Genomic DNA, 26,101 nt, shown 5'->3' with positions numbered 1-26,101 from the left:
ATATGTTACATTTTCCATACATTCACACAGCGCTCAGATTTTCTGTCACACATTGTGTGCAGAGTTTGACTGATGTTTGAGCTCAGCTCGAGGCAGTCGCACACATCTGGAAACGTTGCATCACTGACGAATGTCCCGGATAAAGGGAACGAAGAGTCTGTTGTGTTGGTGGAGGAAGAAAAACTGGGTAAAGAAACGCATTAGGAGATATCACGACTTATTCAAAGCATTGAGCTGTACTTCCCTCATTTAAAGAGATGTGATACTGCTGAGACGTACTGAATTCTTGCATGCATTGTTAAAGCGATACGATTTAAATGTTATTTCTGTGAATGTGATGGGTTGTAGACACAGCACGCGCTGGGCGGAAACAGTGGGGAGAAGTTATGTGTGTGTGTGTGTGTGTTTTCTGCCATGAAGGAGTGGCTCAAAACTTGTGTTCCTCTGTGTTTGTGTAGATGCTTCATGATGACGATCGTTGCTGCATTTGGTTCGTAAGCGCAGGACGCAGAGAAAAAGACGCAAACCACCGGTAAGTGTTTTAACTTTCGCAGCTTGTTGCTTTCTAAAATGCTCGACTCAAGGATCTAATTTGTGACCCGATTTCCCGTGATTTATTTATTGCCGCAAACTTGTAAGTATTATGTGAGTTAATTGTTGTTTGGATAAAGTGATATGTTTAAAACTACTTTTTCATCCACAAAAGCGCAAACGGTGCCAACTTTCAGGGGAAACAGAGGCTCCCCTACTTCCTGGGCTGCCAGTTTGAGCGTGAATCTGAATATGTGGCAGGGTGAATAAGTTTTTTCTGTAGTTTAGAAACGCAACAAATCTTAAGTGTTTTTTTCCTGGCAGCTAAATCAAATTAATTATTACCGTTGTCATGTCACAGTTATTTAAATCAGCTGTAGTAGCAAGCGATTTCTGCTTAATGAGTGAATCATTCTTTGAATCGGATCTTTTCATTGAATCGGTTAAAATCGTAGCGAGCGATTTGTTCACGAATAGAACTGAATCGGCTCTGGCCTTTTTTTCCGAGTCAGTCAAATACAACGACTCATCAAACCAATGTATCATCAAAAGGAGATGATAATACGAGCATTATTTGGAGTGAACGGAGTATAAATTAGTTTTAGGATTGTGCAATGTCAATGCAAATTGAAAATCGAAATTGGCAATAATCGAAATTAGCAATAATACATACATAAAGAGCAATAAATATGCCTTTCTAGAGACCACCCGATGGCGCAATTAAGGAATTACATAAAATAATTGATGAGTCTCTTTTTAACAGCTGTTTTTTTCTTTTCTTTAAATGAACTGTTCAAAAGAACCGATTCGCGGAAATGAGTCGGACTAGTAGGAGCATGTGGTTCTAATTGACAGGCCATGGGGTCTCTGATATACAATGCAAGTCATATGCTTTCCACTTCCTTTTTTCTTTCAGTTTTTAAACTTTTTCTGAAGACCACATTATTTTGAGCTGTCAGTGTCACAAGTTATTTCAAACACAGTATCATTGTTCTGCTCTGTTCATTCCTCTTAAATGGGTTTAAGCACATTGTTTGTGTGTTAGTTGGCTTGGGATTGTATGGATTTTTCACATGAAAAAGTTTTGATCATTGGTGGAAGATGCAAATCTGCTTTCTTGAATTAAAGACTTTTATGAGACTGCTTATGTCAACGCCAAGTCCTCTTGATTTTTCATGTGGTTTTTACCAAGTGTGAAATGTGACACTATTAAACAACTGGTTTTTCACAGTGAGCTGTTGAGACCGTGAATGTAGGCGTGCAGTTTTTAGTGAGAACTTGAGAAGGAACAAGTAATTTTAGGCTGCATAAGTCATACAAATAGAGTTCTCTCTCTGCATTAACTTCCTCTCAGTGACAGAAGTGCTGTCATAACCTCTACTTCTCTCTTGTCTGGTTTAGTGTTCTATTTGACCAGCGATTCGAAGGGAGTCAGAAATCATGTGAGGGGATCGGAGATCATCCATTAGATACAAGCTTGCATGTAGCCAGAGGTGTCAACATTATGCTGAGTTTCAGAAAGGAAATGGACGGTAAAGACTGCCTACAAAGTGATGGAAAGAATAAGAGACAGTGGGCACATTATTTGCTCAAGCATGCTCACATTATGCAAGCTGAGCACTTGTAAGCCACTTTTTTGCTTGTGATGTGGTATTATAAGCAAGCATTGCAAAGCGCAATTGACAAAAATCCTGCTTTACACCTTGACATGACACTTTTAAATAAATGAACATATGGTTCTTTGTGGGTGGCCCCTTCCTGCCTGATTTTGCATGTGTTATTTAGCAGGTTGTGGGTAATGGGCTCCACCCATTTTTCATTTTTTTTTGGTTAACATTATTTAGTGAGAGCTAGATATATTTAACTTTTCATTGTTGACATTGGCCTTACATTTGGATTCCATAAATTCTGGGTCTTTGGTTGCATCTCAATAGAGTGCAGTGGTGCCTGTCCACTTTTTCAGTAGTGTTGTTTCCGAAAGTGTATTTTTTCCATTAAAGTCTTCATTAAAGCGTTATAAGCCATGACTCAAACCAAGCAGCTACGAGGTGAATCACAACATCACAAACTTTGATTTGAAGCAAAAGTGTACTTGAAAATATGACTAAAAGTCAAAGGTACAAGACTGTGTAATTAATGGCTTTAAATGGAATATGATACAAATGGCTTTAAACGACATAATACAAATAATGACATAACCCAATTAAAAACAACAGATAAATATAAAACTGTTGTTTTAAAGATGTTGATAGTGTATATAAAAACAACATTATTTATTTATTGTACAAACATTTAAGTAGTTAGACTATAGCATTTTTTTGGCTTGATTTGCTTGTTTTGATTCTTTGGCTGGTGGAGATTTCTTGCAAAATCAATGATAGTGTAGTTTCTCACCAGGATTTCCTCTGTTAGCACAATTATTTTTATATAGGTTAAATATATAAGTGCTGACAGCTTTAACAAAACCATATACCATTGATTATGAGCCGTGTAGCTCACAGTAGTTCTGTCTTTAAAGGTTTACAAGTTATTGTTCAACTGTAAACAATAAATGAGATTTTTACTTCTGTAACCTGACGGTTGCACCAGTTGTTCAGTCATGATGTAAATCGGAGCTACGGGGAAGGCTAATTTGGTATGGGTTCCTTTGGGATTTTCCGATGGGTTTTTATAATAGCATTTTCACGATTTGTTCTGCAATATAAATTACACGCAGACATCAAATGTGAAAGTTGCAAGTTTCACTTACTATTTAGAACACTCAATGTTGGGTGTCAGTGAAGGGTTGACTGTCTTGACAGTGGTGAAACGCATTATGTGCTTGCTTGTATAAGACACTGGCACACTTAAACACGCACTTGGCGTAGACTAATTCCAAAAAGAACACAATGTCCAGCCAAAGTCCCTGTTTTAGACGGTGACATTTCAGACTGCTGGATGTAAAGCACCGTCCAGACAGGGCATCTGTAGAGTGTATATCCTGCATCACATTCTCATAGTCCATCTCCACTGTTCTCTCTCTCAAGACACTGGAATGTAAATATAGTCCATGTCCAGGAACTTTTACTGTGCACCTCTTCTATCGTGTCGTCTTCACTTTATGCTCCTTTCTTCTCCTCTCACACTCGTTCTTCTTGTTTCTTCTCCACTTTTCTGCCATTTCCAATTTTTGTGCTAAAAATCACCTCTTGGAAATCATAAAAGTGAGGTAATTTTTCACCAAACAGAATTGCAAAAATTAATAGGTGTGTAGCACAGACTGTTCGGTATCTGACTTGAAGCAGTGCATTTTGGTTTGAACACCCCTGTCGTTGGTTCAGTGTTTTTTCGACAAAATAAGACTGTTGTTAATAACATAACCCACAGTTGTTGGAGTAATAGCTTCTGCTCATTAATGATCTGATATCGCAATACATGTCAGAATGCTACAGATCATTTAAAAACACAACAAGAAGCCAATAATTTTTATTATCACATAAACATAGAATTATGTATGGAATTGGTATACACTCTTACTTGGATGCGGTTCAGCTTTCTCTGCAACATAATTTCTCTCAGATGCTGTTGTATCAAACTGAGGTTTATTTCACTATTTTTGTGGATATTCATTGAAACTATGGTTTTGGGAAACGTCAAATCGTTGAACTATGTTGTAACGACAGAACTTGTGATATTGTTGGTTAACAATGCTTTTGGGAAATGCACCCCTGGTTGGGATGCTGCCACATACAGTATTTACGCTAGTTTTCTAGATGTTAAGTTGCAAGAGGAGGACTAATTTTAATGTCACTTCACCTTTAAAATACTTAATCAGCATGGCTCATGAATATTAAATAGGTGATGTGACATTCAACCCTGTCCTAACTGATTTTCTTAATGATAGTTAAATAAACCTTTACTGCCAATGGAACCAATTGGCAAAGGCTCAAGCTTGGTTGTTTTAGATGGCCTTTTTTCTCTTCACAGCACAGCTATGCAAAATGAAGCTTTTAAAATGCAGTGATGATTTCCCCCAAAAAAGTTGTGAACATTTCTAAAAATGGTTCATGAAGTTATTATTACCCCTGCACTTCTGGGATTTCAAAGCAGTGTTTTGCTGATTTTTGGTTTTTATCATTAACAAAGATCCATATCATTCAAGATTAGCACAGCATAACATTTTTTAATTTATTTTTGCACAGCATCAGGAAGTTTGCTCACTCCACAGTGAGTAGAACGTTTGCCAAACTGACCGGATGTCCGCTTACCTCTGAATAAAATACCTGGGAGAGGAAGAGAGAAGGAGAGAGAGAGGAAGTGAAAGAAAGAGCGAGAAATGAAGTAGTGTGATGTGGCTGTCTGTAAGACGCCCTTGAGAGATCTTGATGATGAAAGAGCAGACGTTTTAAAGAGCTTGTAAACTGTGTGTTTCCGTGTATTTCTGTGTTGACTTGTTCCCTTTGAGTCTCATCTGTGTTCCTACTTCTGCTTTTAGACCTTTTGTTACCTTTGTCTGGATGATATTAACGCATGTGGATGTGCATTTATGAAAGAGAACAAGAAGTGAGAGGTATATTGCTGTAGCTCTTCCTGTTTATGATGTCTTCTGGATGTTAGCAGTGAGAGGCCTTTATAAAAGTTGAACCCAGAGAAAAATAAAGCTTGTAATTGTTGGCATTGCTGTATTATGAGTGTATGAGGGAATATTATAAAAACTAGTCTATTACAGAAAGCTTTATATATCTCAGAAATGACCTTGTTTTTTGTTAAAGCCTTTCCCACAATAAGGAATCTTGGTATATAGCACAATAGGATATTTCAAGACTCGCTACTTACTGTCAAACCCATTCAAAACTTTGCGGCTGTGCGAGACCACTTTAGTATGGTTATGTGGTGTGGTTAGATTAGTACCAGTGATTTAGTGAATGCTTCAGGCCTGTTTTTGTTTTTTTTTAAACCTGAAAAGTGTGATGGTTCTATTCATGCTACAGTTGGGTTTCCTGTTAGTGGTGTTCAAGCACCACTACTATTATTACAAGGTCAAAGTTAATGCGCTCAATGACACACAAATTATATAATCCATGATAAAAAAAGAAGAGTCTTTTTGAAATATAGTTTAAATAAAGTTTAAATTGAATAACTCTAAAATTGCTATGTGATGTAACTGTCAAGTAATAAACATATTTTCCTTACACTTACAATACATGTATGTGTATGAATTTTAATAATGGATTAATGGATATGAGCAGCAGTGTAATGAAACTCCTGCCACGCAGTCAAACGCTCATGTGACGCAACGCCAGAGTCACATTATAGGCTACATGTGTGGTTTGCTTGAGCATTGAATACCTTTGAGGCTTGTTTCAAGGTTCAACATAAATTTAATTTGTTAATTAACGGTATGTTTTTAAAAATGCAAATATATTTTTGAAAGTAATTTTTTTTTTGAACCATCACGAATTATTAATAATTAATTGTTAGATAAATGTTTACAAATATTAATAATCAGTGAATATGTTTTAAAATATTATGTTTTTCTAAGAAATTATAAAAGATTATGCCAAAGGTTTTCAAGAATTTGCTTTTATATATATATTTTTTTTTATTATTATTTTTTTTTTCCAAGTAACCATTCAGAACTCCTTAGCAACTGCATAACAGCACTCTGGAAACCATTTAACATTGTGGCAACAAGCAACACAATTTCTTTTGAAAATATGAAATGTATAAATTCTCTTTCTGTTTGTCAGGTCTCAGTGAGAGGAGGTGACAAAAAGGAGAAAAAATGCCGGTACCTCCTCCGCCTCCCCCTCCCCCTCCCCTCACCTTCTCCCAGGTACACACACACACACACACACACACACACACACTAAATACACTACACATCTTTAGAGAGAAAAACTGGGCATCGTACACTAAATAATCACACATTACTATTTCTGCACACAGTAACCTTACACAGAAACAAGCATCTTGTTGTAATGAGAGGCGTGACAAATGAAAACAATGTGTGTTCTAAAATCGGCTCAAAATATCAAGCATGTTATATATGGATGGACTGGATGAAATAATAGTCTGAAGCTAAAAAAAACCTGGAGTCTGGGCCCATCATACACTATGTGATATTCTGTCAAATCTGTTAAAAAAATGATTGAGAAATAACTCGACTGCCCAAAATCTGCAGACTGGCTTTGACTTTTGCCAACTGTTGTCGACTCTTCTAGACTGCAAATTGGGGCAAAAGTCTAGGCAAAAGTCACACAGTGTATTCTAGTCTTAAGTGGTAAAGCAATGGGGCACCAGTGCTTTAATGATTTCTACAGAAAATATTTGTGCTTCTATTTTGCACAGGCAAACATTGAGAAGCCTCTCTTGAATAAATCGGAGCAGCAGGGCAGGAATGCTCTGCTGTCAGACATCAACAAAGGAGCAAAGCTAAAGAAGGCGGTTACTAATGACCGTAGCGCCCCCGTACTTGACAGTAAGAACCAGCACCTTACGGAGTTATACTGGCTATGTTTGTTTATGCACCAAAACAGTTACAATTTAATTATATGAGACACATATATTTAAAGAGGTTTTCTTTCTTTCGAAACTCCTCTGTGTGTTTGTGATATTTGCATGTAAAATGAGTAGCAACAATTCTTAGTTGCAGGTTTGCTCTCTAGTCCAAAATATTAAATACATGTTTGTTTTGACAGAACCCAAAGGTGGTGGTGGAGGTGGAGGAGGAGGTGGGCCTGGAGGAGGAGGTGGGGGTGGCGGAGGGGGAGGGTTTGGAGGTGGAGGTGGAGCTCCAGCTGGTCTGGGTGGGCTCTTCCATGGAGGCATGCCAAAGCTGCGCTCCACTCGAGATGGTAAGAACGCAAACATATATGTCAAACATACTACTAAAGTTTGCTACATAGTACTACTGTTTACTGACACATTCCAACTCATTCATTCAACAGGGATTTATGAGTATAGAAAGTTTGGCCAATCCCAATGATGGACCTTTTATATTCAATCATAAAATATAATATTTAGTTTAGTTTATTTCTCTTATATAGCACATTTCTACAGCCACACAAGCAGCCCAAAGTTTTGTACAATCAAGAAAATCAAACAGACACAATAACAAACACAGAATCTTAAAAAGAAATAAAGAAGAAAAAAAAAAAGTCTCTCCTAAATGAGACACAAAAACCAAGATATAAAAATGTTTTAAAAGCGATCAAAGAGGGGGCAGAGTGAATGGCTAAAGGTAAGTTATTCCATAACCGAGGTCTGGCTATCGGAAAGGCATCGTCACCTTTCCGCTTAAGTCGGGACTGCAGTCCTTGGAGCAATAATTTTATCAGCGGATCTCAGGTTCTTTACTGGTTTATATAGAATAACAAGATCTGACAAATACAAGGGCACGAGAAAATTTCAAATTTTGAAAATTATTACTAAGGCCTTGAAATCAATCCAATATCTAACAGGTAACCATTGCAAGGATGCTAAAATTGGAGTTATTCTGTCCCTCTTTCTCCTACCAGTCAATAGCCTAGCTGCAGCATTTTGAGCAAGCTGTAGCTGTATTTACTTTAGAAAACTGAGAAACTATTTAAATAATGACCTTGGAGTTGTTGGACTATCTCTTTATATTAGATTATTTGCTCTCTTTCAGATTCTAGTAGTGTCAGACCTCCAGTTCTGCCACCTGGTGCTCGTAGCTCTGGTCCACGGCCCTTCGGAGGAGGGTCTGGCTCTGTCCCTCGTCCACCACTGCAACGCAGTGAATCCGTTGACCCCCCCCGGCCACGAATGACCCCACCGCGTCCTGAAACACCTGGAGGACCTCCTCCGCCTCTTCCAAGCGCCCCGCGGCCCTTTCAGAGTGGGGCACAGAGCAGGGGACCACCCTCACTTCCAGGGACTCCTCGTCTTGGTTCCGCACCAACCCCTCCACCTCCAAACCCTCCTGGACGACAGCCCGCACCTCCACCGGTGCCAACTGCATTTGGTCGTCCTCCTTCCATTCCTTCGCCCTCAGCTGGTCATGCTGGTCGGCCTCCTCCTCCCCCTGCACCTGGTCGAGGTGATGACCGTCCTCCACCTGTTCCCCCTGCTAACCGTTCTTCTTTGCCACTCACTCGGGACAGCCCGCCCCCTCCACCTCCATCATCAGCGAGCAGTAAACCAACTCCTCCTCCAGCTCCTGCTCCTGCCTCTCTGCGGCCACCTGTTAGTGCAGCACCTCCTCTGCCGCCCGGACGCCCAAGCCCATCTACTCCTGAGGAGCATACGCCACGCCTTCCTGAACGGAACCTGTCACTTGGCTCGCATCCTCCTGCCCCTCCACCCGGGCGATCCGGACCCCTTCCTCCACCTCCCTCTGAGAGACCGCCCGCATTGGGCCGGAATGCAGGTGGACGAACAGGTAGAGGAGGAGTTACCGGTTCTTGCAGGATAATCTGAAATTCACTTGTTTGAACATTTATAATATGCCTTTGTCTGTTTTTGCTCAGGTCCTCTTCCACCTCCACCTCCTTCTGGCCGTCCAGGAGGAGGAAGTGTGAGATCATCACCAGCCCCTCCTCCACCGAACAGACCAGGTGTGGAGCCTCACCGTGGTGGTAGTAGACCACCGCTCCCCCCAGACAGACCCTCCTCTGGACCTCTGCCCCCTCCTCCCCCACCTATGGGCAATGGATACCACAATCAGGGACATCATATAGGTATTCCTTTATGCGTGTCTCTCTACATAGAGTCTTGTAGAGTTTACCAAGAATAAATATAATGTATTTTGTTGTTTTGCATTGGTGCAATTCACCAGAAGGTAAAGATACACTACACCCAGCCATTTGCTTGATGAACATTTAATCTCAAAACCATTGGCATTAATAATGAATTGGTTGTTCCTTTGCTGCTATCCTTTGCTCCCATTCAGACATTAGAGCATCAGGGATAGTGTTGGATATTGGGCATTGGAGTCTGGTTTGCAGGCCATGTTCCATTTCGTCCCAATGCTGTTGAGATCTGGACTTGTCTAGTCTGATTCTTCCTCACCGGACTCGGTAGACCATTTTACCGGTGGCATCATAAGCCAGTGCCATACTCAGGAGACTGTATGATGGAATTGTATGTACCTTTTAGCAGTGTAGCAGTGAGTGTGGCTGAAATGGCTACATCGTTTAATTATAAGGGGGCACATACTTTTGGCCATGTAACATCATAGGCAAATATTGCTACCTTGTGGATAAACTAATTGTTACAGTTAGTAAATCTGGCTATGCTGATGATGAAATTTATATCACAAGACACCAGAGTTGTGTTTATCTCACAATTTCCTCCCTGTACATGTGCAGGATGCATGTTTCAAGAAATTTAAGTCATGCACACTGTACACACACCCTAAAATATGCGTAAAAGTATATTTTAGGGCTGAACTAAAAAAGAACTTCATCAGCTTAGAACAGTAGTCTCACCATTAAACAGTTTTAACTACAGATCAAATAATAAAAATACTTGAATGGAAAAATATATGAAAGGGCTTTTACATAAATAGTTCACATTACTACTTTGAAACTTCAGAATGCCTTCCCCTATATGCTTCTGTTCTTAGTGCATTACTGTTAACTTGTTTTTATAAACTGAGGGATGAGTTAAATTGTTTAGGGGTAATTGATGGCATTTCACATATGTTTTCAACAGAACATGAATTGACCTAGGCATATTTCTTGTCATTTTATTTACTCCTATTGAGCTGTAAATAACACTCCAAGTAGCTTAGATTTGTATGTAGATTGTGCTACAGATTAATGGTGTGTGCATTTGATTTGTTCCTCCAAGATGAGTGGGAATCGCGCTTCACGTTCCGGCCTATATCGGATCTTCCACCCCCAGAGCCCTACATTCCCTGTCAGAAGACCTATCCCAGCAAAATGGCCAGGAACGAAAGCCGAGGTAACCAGTCACAGCTGTTTTCTCTCATCTTATCCGTTTTTGTTGCTATGCACATAGACGAAACTGACCCGCAGCTGTTGCTTCCTCATGCCAATGAATACTTCGAATAACATTCAGTGCTTTTCACAATCATGGTCTTACCCATTTGTTTATGTGTCTCTGTTTGTATATTTCTGTCTGTTTCAGGTTCAGGAAAGAAAGAGCGAGGTGCACCTCCCCTGCCCCCCATACCTAGGTGAAAGAAACCGTTGTCTCAGGGCCTGACAATCCTTCCCTTACCCAATTATCTTATTTTCTCTGGTACTGTCTGTTTTTGATATTTTTCTGCCAGAGTAATTCATTTAAAAATGTATAAAAGAACTATAAAAATAACAACATATTACAGACAACATATCTTTTATAATATTTTGTTTTTGTCTGCTTTAGAGATTAAAACATAATGGCTATTATGACTATGTCAAGTGATGAGCTCTACAGTGATACTACAGCTATTTTTGACTTTATTTTTGAGTGTTTTTCTGAGTATGATGAGTTATTGCAGCAGTTCATTGGCCTTCAGGAGAGTGTGAATGTTATGGCTTTCTGACGGTCCTTGACACATACAGACAAATGTCTTTGTCTCATACAGAATATATCATTGCTTAATCAGGGCAGATAATAGATAATGTTGCAGCCGTTTATAGAGCCACACAGTGTTTGTTAGACAGTCCTTGATGTTATTATATTTTGAGAAGGAGTGCAACATTTTCATTTAATCATTTTGGTGCGTTTTGGCGCCACCTACCTTCCTGTCTTCATACAACACGGTAGTTACATAGCATTGACATTTAAAGCCCTCAAATGTAAAATGTCAGGTAGCTAGAACAATATCAGACTGAAAAGTCACTTAAAATATTAAAGGAGTATGTGTTTGCTTTAGTACCTGTATGTGTGTGTGTGTGTGTGTGTGTGTGTGTGTGTATGTGGTGATAAGGGCCAGAATGATATACAGAATGCTAAAATCTCTCCAGTAAGTAGAGTTGCAGTTTGTCAGTACTCTATGTTGCAGATTGATTTGTTCACATATGCGGTCCCTGATATGAAAATAGCAAGGGCTGAGTTTATGGTAAAATGTAGATGCCATTTATTAAAGAGTCTTTAGATCATCCCCATTTAAACAAGTCTGAGAGCAGACATTGTATAGGACTGATCTTTAAATGAAAGATGATTTGCCATAAAATCCTATGCAAGTGGGTTTCTGTGTATTGTGAGATTGTATCTGTGTTGATATAAGACAAAAAGACAAAAATGTGTTTAAGAAGTGTTATATTTTATGATATATGTATGCACTTGCTTGTTGTGTTGATGTTTGCTCAGTATTATGTTGCCTTATGGATATTTCTCAGATGTGTGCTGTTATATTTGCCTAAAGCACTTGACTAAAAGTATATTCAATAAGTGTATCATACATTGAATTACATTTCATTTGTTTTCTTCATTTATATACTTTGAAAGAATCAAGAAGCCAAGCAATGGCTTGGTTTATGCTGCCTTATGTTTGTTTACATAAAGAGATGCCACCAACATTATTAGTAATACTAAAGGCCTCTGATTTATGTTCTGTTCGCACACGTCACTGACAATGTTGTGTGACCAGATGCTTAATGTGGTACTTTAGATGTTTTCTTTGTGCATGTAGATGCACATTTCAGTTTCATACAACATATTATGTTGTTTCATTTATGTATTTACTTTATAACATAGTCTTTTGCTACTCTGGTGTGCCAAATATGTTGTTTTCTAAATAAATATGCAAGTGAAGTTGGATTTTGCCTTTCATTAAAAAATAACGCATTTCAGTACGCAGTTCTTTTTAAGCTCTTCTTATACTTTCAGTAGACAATTTTTTTAAATGTATTTTGTAAGCATATTCTTTGTAATTTCAGTGCATTTTTCTTTATTTTGTAATAAATGGAAAGAAACCGGCCATTTAAAAAAAAAAAAAAAAAAAAAAAAAAGTATGTGGTCAATAGTGGAAGTCTCCAAACAGATTCCTTCATTGCTAATATTAGAGGCAAAATGACGCCCATCCACTAGCGCGCATGACTCTGGCCAATCACTTGAGAATGTTCCATGAATATCAGCATATAGTCTACATTTCCACCAATCAGCGACATCACCAGACGAAATAAGGCGGGGTTTGCAACAACACAGGCGGGCTCACGCGTCAGTCATTCAGTGATTTGACATTGAAAGTAACGGAGTGCTGAAGCGCTGGAGATGCCGCTGTGAGCAGAGTGAAAGCATGGATGTTTCGGCTGTGTTTTTCTTTTACAACATGATATTCAATCCATGCATCGATCATCTCGACACGTGAACACATGGTACGTCATCGACGGCAGTCATATTTCTGTTGTTATTTTCGCAAGGTAGGACTGAAACGTTTGTAGTACAGATGACAAATGTAGCTGATTTGACTGCATTCAATGGCCTTGTTTATCATAAGAAATAACATCATTGTTCATTTATTTTAAGAATTCAAATAATATACCACTGTGTGTGTGTGTGTGTGTGTATATATATATATATATATATATATATATATATATATGAATATCATAATATTATAGTAGCTATACAGTTCGTCAGTATACAGATTATTTTGCAGATCATTAAAATAATATGTTATTGTAAATATCATTGTTGTAGGTAGTAGGCAAAATAATCTATTATTAACAATAATATTAATAATTGTAATATATTTCTGATATACACTATATTGCCAAAAGTATCTAATGAACAGGTTTGACTACTTTAGTAATTTAATTTCCATGAGTACAAATCTTGATGTTTAAGCATATAATGAAATTCTAGGGAATTGTGTGCTTCTAATTTTAAAGCAACAGTTTGGACAGGACCCTTTTCTATTCTAACATGACAGTGCCTCTGTGTATAAGGCAAAGTTCAAAAAGAAATGATTGATTTAGTCAGTGTGGAAGAACTTGACTGGTCTGCAGAAAGCCAAGTCCTTATCCAAGCTGAACACCTCTGGTGTGACTTTAAATGCAGATCTTGAGCCTAAAACTCTTTACCAAACACCAATGACTTGTACATACACTATAAGGACAAACGTATTGGGACACCCCCTTCTTTAGAACAGAAAAAGGCCCTTCCAAAACTGTGGCAACAAAGATGGAAACATACAGTGGAGCAAAAAAGTATTTAGTCAGCCACCAATTGTGCAAGTTCTCCCACTTAAAAAGATGAGAGAGGCCTGTAATTTTCATCATAGGTATACCTCAACTATGAGAGACAAAATGAGAAAAAAAATCCAGAAAATCACATTGTAGGATTTTTTTAAGAATTTATTTTCAAATTATGGTGGAAAATAAGTATTTGGTCAATAACAAAATTTCATCTCAATACTTTGTTATATACCCTTTGTTGGCAATGACAGAGGTCAAACGTTTTCTGTAAGTCTTCACAAGGTTTTCACACACTGTTGCTGGTATTTTGGCCCATTCCTCCATGCAGATCTCCTCTAGAGCAGTAATGTTTTGGGGCTGTCGCTGGCAACACGGACTTTCAACTCCTCCAAAGATTTTCGATGGGGTTGAGATCTGGAGACTGGCTAGGCCACTCCAGGACCTTGAAATGCTTCTTACGAAGCCACTCCTTCGTTGCCCGGGCGGTGTGTTTGGGATCATTGTCATGCTGAAAGACCCAGCCACGTTTCATCTTCAATGCCCTTGCCGATGGAAGGAGGTTTTCACTCAAAATCTCACGATACATGGCCCCATTCATTCTTTCGTTTACACGGATCAGTCGTCCTGGTCCCTTTGCAGAAAAACAGCCCCAAAGCATGATGTTTCCACCCCCATGCTTCACAGTAGGTATGGTGTTCTTTGGATGCAACTCAGCATTCTTTCTCCTCCAAACACGACAAGTTGAATTTTTACCAAAAAGTTATATTTTGGTTTCATCTGATTCTCCCAATCCTCTTCTGGATCATCCAAATGCTCTCTAGCAAACTTCAGACGGGCCCGGACATGTACTGGCTTAAGCAGGGGGACACGTCTGGCACTGCAGGATTTGAGGCCTTTGTTACTTTGGTCCCAGCTCTCTGCAGGTCATTCACTAGGTCCTCCGTGTGGTTCTGGGATTTTTGCTCACAGTTCTTGTGATCATTTTGACCCCACGGGGTGAGATCTTGCGTGGAGCCCCAGATCGAGGGAGATTATCAGTGGTCTTGTATGTCTTCCATTTTCTAATAATTGCTCCCACAGTTGATTTCTTCACACCAAGCTGCTTAGCTATTGCAGATTCAGTCTTCCCAACCTGGTGCAGGTCTACAATTTTGTTTCTGGTGTCCTTTGACAACTCTTTGGTTTTGGCCATGGTGGAGTTTGGAGTTGGACTGTTTGAGGTTGTGGACAGGTGTCTTTTATACTGATGCCATTAATACAGGTAACGAGTGGAGGACAGAGGAGCCTCTTAAAGAAGAAGTTACAGGTCTGTGAGAGCCAGAAATCATGCTTGTTTGTAGGTGACCAAATACTTATTTTACCGAGGAATTTACCAATTAATTCTTTAAAAATCCTACAATGTGATTTTCTGGATTTTTTTTTCTCATTTTGTCTCTCATAGTTGAGGTATACCTATGATGAAAATTACAGGCCTCTCTCATCTTTTTAAGTGGGAAAACTTGCACAATTGGTGGCTGACTAAATACTTTTTTGCCCCACTGTAATTCATGTATTTAAAAATTGTATTTCCATCTCTGTTGCAACAGTTTTGGAAGTGTCTAAAATGACTGTACCCATTATGTACAAGTCACAAGAGTTTTTGGCTCAAGATCTGCATTTAAAGTCACACCAGAGGTGTTCAGCTTGGATAAGGACTTGGCTTTCTGCAGACCAGTCAAGTTCTTCCACACTGACTAAATCAATCATTTCTTTTTGAACCTTGCCTTATACACAGAGGCATTGTCATTTTAGAATAGAAAAGGGTCCTGTCCAAACTGTTGCTTTAAAATTAGAAGCACACAATTCCCTAGAATTTCATTATATGCTTAAACATTAAGATTTGTACTCATGGAAAGTACTAAAGTAGTCAAACCAGTTCATTAGAAGGGGGTGACCCAATACTTTTGGCAATATAGTGTGTATATATATATATGGGTTGTTGACGTGACATGGCATTTTCACTGTCCCACAAGATAAAAATGAATATAATTAATATTGTCGTTATTTAAAATGCTGTAAATAATTAAACATTTTTTTGTCCTACATGGAACTGTTATTATAAAAGCTGCAGTGTTATTCGATTTTTTTAAATATTTGAGCCAAATGTCAAAATTGTCCTATGGTGTGACTGTCTCAAGCATGGTTCAATAAATTACAACTTTTATAAATTAAAAAGAAAAGCATAAAAATATTAATAAATACCTCCAGTAAGTGTCTATTTTAGTAAATGGCAATCATTTTTTTCATCTATATATTTGTGTAGGAACTGTTTCTGAAAACCATGTCCTATGGTGTGACACCATTTCCTGATTTTAAATCAGCCAATTCCAGAGAAAACTTTAATTAGTTGATTCAAGGTCGTGTTACCGAAATCTCTGTGAAGCCCATGACATGAGCAGATGGTCAATTTTTGTCTCAGAGTTGTTCAAATATTTAACGTTTTTGGAACCACTACAAAAGTGTTACGTTTTGTTGTCCTTTGGTGTGACATCCCTAAATGATATATTTTTAATTAAAAACTGCATGTTAAACTACATAATCATGGAGAATTATGCAAATGTCTCTTGCAAACTGCTAATGACAGGTTAGTTTGGGATAGCAAGGTCATTAATTGACACTGAAAATGTCAATTTTCTGAAATGCTGAAATGTCCTTTGGTGTGACAGAAAATGTCCTCCAGTGTGACACCTGTACTATCACACCACAGGACAAAGATGTCACACCAGAGGACAAGGTCTCTTTAAAAAGCAATTTATATAATTAAATAAGATTGGTTTAATTCCTTTTTATTCTTTTTTTTATTTTCCTTCTATTAAACTATTTTCTGATGTTTTTGCAGAAAACTTGTACTGTTATGAAGTGTCATGAAAATAAGTATAAAATGTGATACTTTGTTTTTGAAACAGAAAAAATTGAGGGAGAAAAATTAGTGGAAGAGAGAGGACTCGGAAATAGAGATAGAAAATGAACAGGGATCCACCAGAAGGGAGGAGATCCTAAGAGAACAATGCAGAAAGTAAACAGAATCAAAATCATGCCTTAAAAGCTATAAAGCTATATAGTTTTTTTTTTAAATCATTCACATCTTAATGAATATAGTTTCAATCATATATCAATAATATTTAGCTGTATCATAAATATAAATAATATTTAGCTGTGCCGCACATGCAGCAGGGGGGCTAGAAGAGTTTCAGTAACATACTGATTGACTACGAGACTGAATTTTGTTGATGAAAATTATTTTGTTTTGTTTAAAAAAAAAAACATGTTGAAATTGTTTGTATCAAAATTAAACTTTCTTCCTCATTTGACATGTTCAAAATTAAATAGAAATACTTTAATAACTGCCATTTCTGTCTTTTAGTGTGACGAAATGTCCTATGGTGTGACACATAAAAGAACCACAGATTTGTTTTTATCTCAAAATATCTTAAAAAAAAACAGTTGAGTATTGCAACTGGGGAGATACAAATATCACTCAACTTAAAATGGTATAATTTTCAGCAGTTTTGAACAGATGACAGCAAAGTTTGTCTTGTTGTCAAAAGTTTGTCTTGAAATTGTCCAACAAGTCATGGGGAATGTAAATTCATGTTAATTATAATTTCATATTAAATAAATAACACTATATGAAAATGAGTGTCTAACAATGAAGATAAATCTCTCTCATGCTATTTATATATTATTAAGAGTTTTTATTTCTGAATTTTTGCTATTTCACACTATAGGACAATCGACGAAGTTAGGGACCCTTTATATTTTCTCAAAGACCAGACTTCACACTACATAAATATATGCATTTCTTCTTCAAAAATGGTCTTTTACAAAAAAAGCATTTTTTTACTGGCTATTTGTCAACTACCCATATATATTTTTTTTACTATTAGCTATTTATTTTATTTATTCATTTTATGTGTTGCTTTATTTGAATTGGGTTAGAATTCTGTTTTATTGTAAAAACAAGTTACAGCAATATAAATTTGTTTATTATCTTATATTAATATAATGTATTTTTTTATCATTTATAGCTGGAAATTACACAAGTCCTTAGCAGCTACAAATTCATAAACTTTTGCTAGAAAACAGTGGCAAATAGGGCAGCAGTTCTTTTGTTGTGCCCTGACTTTGCATCTCACAGAGGCTTTTCCCCCCTGTCTGTTTCCTGATTTGCACCGTTAGGTCATCTCTCAGTGGTCTCTGTCAATCTCATCATCATGGAGGACCAGTATGTCACCATTCATGGCCTCAACATCACTCACAGCCCTCTTGGAGCACCAGCCATGTCTATCGACAAACTTTTCCCAGCTCTCCTGGAGTGCTTTGGCATCATCCTGTGCGGCTATGTGGCGGGCCGCAGTGACATCATCAGCGTGGGACAGGTCAAAGGCCTGGGAAATTTTGTGTCATGTTTCGCACTTCCTGCGTTGCTCTTCAAGAACATGGTGCAGCTGCAGTTTCAGCATGTCGTCTGGTCTTTTCTATGGAGCGTTTTGATCGCAAAAGTGTGTGTGTTCTTACTTGTTTGTGTGCTGACGCTGTTGGTGGCAAATCCTGAGAACAAATACAGTAAAGCCGGGCTGTTTGCTATCTTTGCCACTCAGAGCAATGACTTTGCACTGGGATATCCTATAGGTGAGGATCTCCTCACTTAGAAATACATCTAAAGTACACATGCACATACAGTTGTGTACAAAAAAATCATATTATGTCAATAATCATGAGATTATTTTCCTCATACAGTGGATGCGTTGTACAAAAGTTCGCACCCAGAGTACATGCAGTATATATATCTGGTGGCGCCTGTGTCTCTGATGCTTTTGAACCCTGTGGGCTTTGCTTTGTGTGAGATTCAGAGATGGAGACACACCAGTGACTGCAACTACAGCAAACTGCATGTGATCTTTACAGTCATCCTGCAGGTGCATGTGTTTATCTATATCCAGACGTTTCTATTGATATCATCCTTTTTTACGTCTCTAACCTTTCTCTTTTTTTCAGGTTTTGAAGAACCCAATAATCTTCATGGTTATTGTTGGAATTCTTTCTCATTTCCTGTTTGGTGGACAGGTGCCTGTTTTACTAGGAGAGTTTGTTGATGGACTGGCAAACTCTTTTGGAGGGGCAGCCCTCTTTTATCTGGGCCTGAACATGGTGGGACAGATGGGTAAACTCACACGTACCACTGGGGTTTCCCTCATTCTGCTTATCACTGCCAAATTGTGAGTGAAAGAGAGATGGATGTGGGGTGTTATGGCGTAGTGGTTAAAGATCTGTTTATTAGTACTTATAAAGAAAATATTAATGCCTTATTCTGTATGACCATATTTTACATCCCTCATCCTGCCCCTTATCTAAACTTAACAACTACCTTACTAACTATTAATAAGCAGCAAATTAGGAGTTTATTGCGGCAAAAGTCATAGTTAATAGTTAGTTAATAGTGAGAATTTGTCCCCAAAATAAAGTGATTTAGTTTTATTATATTAGTTTTATGTATGTATGTATGACTTAATGTATGTATGACGAACATGCATCACATTAAGTTTATGATTTACACACACACACACACACACACACACATATATATATATATATATATATATATATATATATGCTATTATAATGCATAAATCTTGAATATAGGCCTAAATATATTTTGAGCACAGATCCATGCAATTTAGACAGATTTATGACTGTGTGTTTCTGTTTTCCAGATTAGTTATGCCATTGATGTGTAAGGACATGGTGGAGCTGTTGGATGCTGGTAATTCCAGCTCTGTAAATCACTCCAGCCTGTCTGATTATGCATTCCTTTATGGAGTCTTCCCTACCGCTCCCAGCGTGGCCATATATGCTGCCCAGTACAACATGGAGCTGGAGGTGGTAAGTGGTGAATGAATTCCTGCAAATGTCTCACAGACTCAGTTATTGCTATTAAACATTTAGCCAACACAGATCAGTAAAAGTGTATTGTGTGTGGTAGGTGACCTCTGGTATGGTCATTAGCACATTCCTATCAGCACCCATCATGTATGTGTCGGCATGGTTACTGACCATTCCATGGATGGAGGCCACATCCCTGGTGACGGAGCTTCAGGACGTCAGCTTTAACGTCAGCATTATCAGCCTAATAGCCCTGGTGAGTGTGTGTGGGTTGATGTGTGTAAGAATGCATACCATTTGCTTACAGACTTCAAGAGAATAGATCTCTTCTCTTCTCTTCTCTTGTTCACTACATTTCTGGTTCACTACATTTCTATTCTATTTGGTTATATTCTGTTCACTTCTTTTGTTTATTAATTTTTTTTCTATTCTATTCTGTTTAGCTTTTCTTGTCTCATCTGGTTCAGTTCTGATTCTATTCTATTCTGTTATCATATTATCTATTATTAAATATATATTATATTATTAATGTATATTCTGTATATTCTGTTTTGTTCTATTTAATTTAGGGTTTCTTGTCTTGTCCTATTTCTTCTGGTTAATTTCTTATTCCATTCTATTCTATTCATGTGCTTTTCTTTTTTGTTCGCTTAATTTCTATTCTGTTCTGTTCACTTCATTATTCTCTATTCTATTCTATTCTGTTCTATTCACTGCTTCTGTCTTTTCTATTCAGGTTCTTTTCTGTCTTGCCTGTATCACTCCTTCTTCTAATCTGTTCTTCTTCTAATTCTGTCTTGTCTGGTCTTGTTTCGGATTCTATTCTGTTAACTTATTCTATTCTATTCATTCTATTTTATTCTATTCTATACTATACTATATTTTATTCAGGTTTTTAGGTTTCTTTTTTGTGTTCTGTATACTGTATTTGAAAGGGAGAGATCTGGCTTTGAAAGACCTGGATTTATATGCATGAGTAACCACAGAGAACATATATAAGAATATTAAGAGGATTAGAAATCAAAGGTTCTACAGAGAAATATCTGAAATATGTGATCCTAGAAACAATGAGTTACAAAATCTGGATTACCAGAATGTTTGTGTGCATGCACGCGCGTGTGTGTGTGTGTTTGTTTGTGTGTTTGTGTGTGCGTGCACGTGTTTGTATGTGTGTGTTGCAGGGTTGGACCCTTGCTGTCATGCTACTGAGTAAGAAGTTCAGGAGGCTGCCGCATATGTTTGCCACAAATCTGTTCTTAGCACAGGTACATAATCTTGCACAAAGACAGACATTCATTATTCAATAGACATATACTGAATGAGGGACTCTAAATCACATTTCTTGTGGAGGGATATTTTGTCTAGCAACTACCCTAAATACCCTAACACTAAAAAACAATGACTAAACTAAACTAAAAACACTAAAAGCAATGTCCTGGCAACCAGAAAACTGTTGAAACATATACTGTATTTCTTCAGTATGGTATGTTTTTTGTCTCTTATGCAGCTACTAGCATGCGTGTCAATGATCCTGTGGAAGTTTGTTCTGAAGCAGGGGAACGTGATTGGCCAAATTCTCACCTTTACTCTACTTTATGGATCTCTTTACAGTACCTACATGTGGACAGGTAATGAATCATCACACACTTACAGTAAACAATACTTTATGGATAAGGGTCATTTTCATTGTGTGATTTTAGCTTGCAATACATCTCCTTTGTGTTGTGCAGTTGTAGCGATGTTTAGCAGTTGTGTAGATATTGTGTTGTAGGTCTTTTGGCGTTCGCTCTTACTTTATTGGGCAGAAATGAAAACTTGAAAGTGAAACCTATCTTTTTCATCATCTTTGGATGGGGGTGAGTATATATGTGTAAATGTGTGTGCGTGTGCATACTTGTGTATGTATTATTCCAAAATAAATCCATTCAATTTCTTTTTTCAAATTAAATTAAATTAAATGACATTACATTAAATTATGCTTTGAAACTGACAGGAAATTATACAGCAGAACTGCAAATTCATTGGAGAAAACACCTTTTGTGTGTTTTAATTGTGTTATCTTAGAATTCCTTTTCTGATTGTGGGTGGGCTACTCATGATTGGACAAAGAATGAGTGACAACTTGGACTCCGCCTTCTTCTATGGCAAGGGGCAGGTAGGTTGGGATTTTTGACTGTGTTTATACAAAACATCACAAATGCATATCACAATTTCTTTGTGTCTGCCTATGAACTTGTGTCTTCCCCCCACCCCCCTTTCATTCTCTCTTTCTCTTCAGATTGTGTGTACTGTGGTAGTTCTGAGCTGCAGCATCATGCTGGTTGGTCTGTCTTTGATGAGTTTGAGCCGAGGGGCCCGGGAGGAGCAGAACTATCAAGCTCTAGATCAGAACTCCATGACAGGCACAACAGAAGATGTGAGACAACCCCAGACAGAGAACCAGCACTCATCTGAGCTAGAGCAAACCTACAGCAGGGTCAACACAGGTAACTGTATATTTCTGGTGTATGCATGTGCATATATTTAGTATTGGGCAGCTAGCAACTAACTTAAAGGGATAGTTCACCCATAAATAAAAGTTCTTTTTTTTGCTCACATTTATGCCATTCCAAACCTGACTGACATTCTTTCTTATGCGGAACATAAAATATATTTTTAAGAATGTTTAAACTGTTTTTGTCTGTATAATAAAAGTCAGTGCGGTACAAAACAACATTGGACCCAAATGGCTTTCACTGTATGGACAAAAAAAAAATACTGAGACATTGAATAAATATTGTAAGTAATGTTACATTTGAATTTTTTAGTGAACTATCCCTTTAAAGGAATAGTTTACCCCCCCCCCCAAAAAAATAGCTGAAAATGTATACACTCTAAGGCCATCCAAGATGTAGATGAGTTTGTTTTATCATCAGAACAAATTTGGAGAAATTTAGAATTACATCACTAATAATAATAAATCCTGTGCAGTGAATGGGTGCCTTCAGAATGAGATTCCAAACAGCTGATCAAAACATCAGCAAACCAAACAACTCTAGTCCATCAATTAACATCTTGTGAAGTGAAAAGTTGCATGTTTGTAAGAAGCAAATCTATCATTAATTGATTATTGTGATCTTTTGGTTAGCTGTGTGAGCTCATTCTGATGGCACCCATTAATTGCAGAGGATCCATTTGTGAACAAGTGATGTAATGCAAAATTTCTCCAAATCTGTTTCAGCAAAGAAACAAACTCATCTACATCTTGGATAGCCTGAGGGTGGTTTTCATTTTTGGGTGAACTGCATATATTTCTAGAGTGTATGTGTAGTGAAAATTCTCCTTTGTTGTTGACAGATGTTTGTGGCAGTGAACCCATGCCAGATATGATAGTTGGGCATCTTAATGACTCACCGGTGCCTTCAGCAGGTTGACATAGTTTTTTATTTCATTTTTATCCTTTGTCAAATTATGAAATAAAGTTTCATCAGGGAAAATAAAAGTGTGTTTCTCTTCTAGGGATTTTCCTGAGAGAGGCGTCAAGCTCTTCACGTGTGCAGGAGGAGAGACAGATAGCTCGACATGTGCTCCTCTGCCTGCTCCTCGTTGTCAGCATGCTGGCTGTATGTCCACTCCACATACTGTATGAGAAAGACATACACTCCCAAAAAACACATACATACACACGCATAATGAAGTAAGCACCATGAAGCATTGTAAATTACACTCTGACCACTATTTTCAACATCCTCCTAAAATCTTTTTTTTTTATTTGGGACTGTTTATTTGTATAATTCAGAACCTGTCCAGCTGTCTGTGGTGGCTGTTCAATGCTGATCCAGGACGACTTTACCTCGAACTGCAGTTCTTTTGTGCTGTAGCCAATTATGGACAGGTGATCACAGTCACACATTTCTCACTGCAAACTTATACAGATGGAGCTAGATACATATGAAGAGCTGCTGTTAATATATAAAATATCCTATTTCTCCGTCAGGGTTTTGTTTCCTTTGGAATTTTCGGGTTAGACGAGCATCTTATTATTCTTCCATTCAAAAAGAGGTGAATCAGCCACGTTTGTGTTATTATTCAATTCTCTTATGTGACAATTTTTGCATGTAGCCTCAGTAACAGCATTCTGTGTTTGTAGGCTGGCTGCTCTGTGTGGTTTTGGTGAGGATGAAAGTCCTGAGTCTGCTGCTGTTCCTGAGGAAATACGACTGACCTGTACACAGTTTGTGAGATACCACAAAGATCAGTGCGTTCAGGATATTGTTCGCAATAGAGGGTGAGAATCAGTATTAATTTAGTATCACTGATATACTGCTACAGTTGTCTTTATTTTTATATTGTTTTATAGTTTATATATGTCTGTATAGTTTTTATACATTTTTATTTCAGGTTTAGTTTTAGCTATTTTAGTACTTCAAGTTAAGCTAAAAGAAAATGAGAAATGATTATATATTAAATATGAAATATTTTTTTATTTTTCATATACTTTTTTCAATGACAAACATGATTTTATGGTTGTATTTTTTCCTTTTAATTTTAGTTTTAGTTAATGCTAATAACCATGGTGAATCTGTGTTTGAGATGTTTAATGTTCATATATTTTATCATTGGTTAAACTGGAATCGTTTTTAATTTATAATTTGAAGCAGAATTGTTGCACTGTAGTGGAGATGTTTTCTATTGCATTTTCATTTTTGCACTTACACATATTATTATTATTATTATTAGTTTATTTATGGGCCATTTTTATTCATACTGAAGTGTGGACAACAAATTATGGGGAAAGAAGTGGAAGCCCACCATGACATTTATTATTAAATTAATTAACATAATACGGACCAGTCACATATTTTAGATTTATATATACAAATTTTCTGTGAGGGACTGGTCAAGATGCTCTAGCAAACTAAATAGTGCCACAGTCACAGGTTTACACTGTTGGGAGAATCAACAATAAAGGTGTATTTACTTTAAATGGTGAAGTGTGAGAAGAAAAATCACACACTTCATCTTTAAATCTCCCTTCTGACATTTCCTGTCCATTTTCTCTTTTATCTGTTTCTCTCACTTTCTTTCTAGTGGGTCTTCTGAATCTCTCACTGGACCTGTTGGTGAATCCTTTCTTTGATTGACAGGTGCACTCACTGGTATATGGGAATGGTTTGGTATACTGGCAGTGAGTTTATTGGCTCCTGTGTGTGGGTGTGGCCAAGACAGAAAGGCGTGGCCTTGCTTTCAGGACACAGTTGCAGAAGAGTGGTGTGTCTTACTCCATGTGACCCTTATATATGGCTTCCAATTCCCTGTGATATTGCTTCAAATGTACCTCCACTTTGTAATGTGACACAAGCCCAAGAAAGAACTAAATAGACTGAATTATGACTGAGCTATGAAACAAGTTGTTCTCTCATCAGTATTTGTTGTACTTCTTGAATTACTATGCATGGCATGCAGAGAGCACAGAACTCTCCCTTTATTTCATTCAATAGCCCTCAAACTACACACACACACACTTGCTCTGTTCCAAATCCTAGTGAGCTGCCTATGGAGGCAGCATTTTAAGGCATCAGCATAGCATGTAGACTCGGTGGAAAGGCAATCCCAGAATACACTGAGACAATCTTGAGTGAAAAATAAGTCCAAGATGGTGGATGAGGTGAATTAAAAATGTTATTTTGCCATGTATTTATGGGTATTATTCTTATATATGCTAATGTTAAACACTGTTTAAATCTTGAAAGTTGAGTCTCCTATGCAGTACCCTGTTTGTATGGTGCACAGAGTTGTGTTTCTAAATAGTCGACGAGGACGCTGCTTTAGAAGGTTTTGGGACAGAGCATGAATGTGAACTAAATATTATAATTACATTAATTATGATGAAATGGTCGCCGAAACACTGAAATATGCTGTCTACACAAGTGCTGTAAAAACACTTCTGACTGGGATTTTAATTGTATGCTTTGTGCTACTTGTCAGCCGTGTCTTAATGACAAGACTACACGGCCTTGTAGCAAAGCAATGCAAGACATGTTTACAAAACTAAAACTATCCTACACAGTTACGTTTATAGAGTTAACTAAGCAGAAATTCAGGACAATCTCTGGAATTTAAAATGGGGTCACTCCATTTTCAATCTACAGCATTACTTTACGTACCTTAATGTTGACTAAAGTGAAAATTCTCTTATTATGCATCTTTTATGTATGTCAGTTTGTTTTGCTGGTGTTAATCTATATAGGTGATGGCATTTATGTATATCCTAAATTGAAATCTAGATATGTGAAATGACAGTAGAAAGCAGGAGGGCAGTCACTGGTGAAAAGTTATTATTTCTTTGTTGATGTCATGAATTGTTTTAATTTTATGTCTAAAAATAAAGTTTAAAAATTGTTTAATTTCTGTAATATTGTTCACACATTACAGTCGAAAAGCTGTAACTATTAAATGGCAGCTGCAGAGCAGGTTTTATATGTTTTAAGGGCAATGTTTTAAAAGGCAATTTGATAGTGATTTATTTATTTATATAAGAATTTGGCCCACTGACTAACTGACAATCTCTCAAA

The 26,101-nt window shown here is 37.5% G+C and overlaps 2 protein-coding genes across 7 annotated transcripts; both read left to right on the top strand.

The window, feature by feature from the left end:
- The first annotated feature begins 58 nt into the window (after positions 1 to 58).
- Positions 59 to 12,246, top strand: wipf1b (WAS/WASL interacting protein family, member 1b). 2 transcript variants are annotated; one of them, XR_009271655.1, is made up of 9 exons: positions 59 to 187; positions 459 to 532; positions 6,261 to 6,346; positions 6,862 to 6,991; positions 7,212 to 7,367; positions 8,162 to 8,914; positions 9,003 to 9,212; positions 9,425 to 9,615; positions 10,327 to 10,440. XR_009271655.1 is itself a non-coding variant. In XM_058778373.1 (9 exons), the coding sequence occupies exons 3-9, from the start codon at positions 6,296 to 6,298 to the stop codon at positions 10,677 to 10,679; spliced, it is 1,467 nt and encodes a 488-aa protein (XP_058634356.1). In that variant the 5' UTR covers positions 59 to 187; positions 459 to 532; positions 6,261 to 6,295; the 3' UTR covers positions 10,680 to 12,246. The 2 variants fall into 2 exon arrangements, 1 of the variants encoding a protein (XP_058634356.1); XM_058778373.1 differs by lacking the exon at positions 9,425 to 9,615 and adding an exon at positions 10,627 to 12,246.
- Positions 12,247 to 12,648: 402 nt separating this feature from the next.
- Positions 12,649 to 25,933, top strand: gpr155b (G protein-coupled receptor 155b). 5 transcript variants are annotated; one of them, XM_058778369.1, is made up of 17 exons: positions 12,649 to 12,803; positions 17,844 to 18,296; positions 18,405 to 18,583; positions 18,663 to 18,883; positions 19,379 to 19,547; positions 19,648 to 19,803; positions 20,729 to 20,812; positions 21,055 to 21,175; positions 21,319 to 21,403; positions 21,612 to 21,702; positions 21,826 to 22,033; positions 22,884 to 22,955; positions 23,046 to 23,149; positions 23,326 to 23,421; positions 23,524 to 23,588; positions 23,677 to 23,814; positions 24,674 to 25,933. In XM_058778369.1, the coding sequence occupies exons 2-17, from the start codon at positions 17,879 to 17,881 to the stop codon at positions 24,906 to 24,908; spliced, it is 2,442 nt and encodes an 813-aa protein (XP_058634352.1). In that variant the 5' UTR covers positions 12,649 to 12,803; positions 17,844 to 17,878; the 3' UTR covers positions 24,909 to 25,933. The 5 variants fall into 5 exon arrangements, 3 of the variants coding, with proteins under 3 accessions (XP_058634352.1, XP_058634354.1, XP_058634353.1); XM_058778371.1 differs by having other exon boundaries at positions 24,618 to 24,816; XM_058778370.1 differs by having other exon boundaries at positions 12,694 to 12,848.
- The last annotated feature ends 168 nt before the right edge of the window (positions 25,934 to 26,101 follow it).

The sequence above is a fragment of the Onychostoma macrolepis genome, chromosome 06 (assembly GCF_012432095.1).
Source record: "Onychostoma macrolepis isolate SWU-2019 chromosome 06, ASM1243209v1, whole genome shotgun sequence".
In the NCBI taxonomy this organism is placed as follows: Eukaryota; Metazoa; Chordata; class Actinopteri; order Cypriniformes; family Cyprinidae; genus Onychostoma; species Onychostoma macrolepis.
This window is presented reverse-complemented; position numbering and strand designations above follow the sequence as displayed.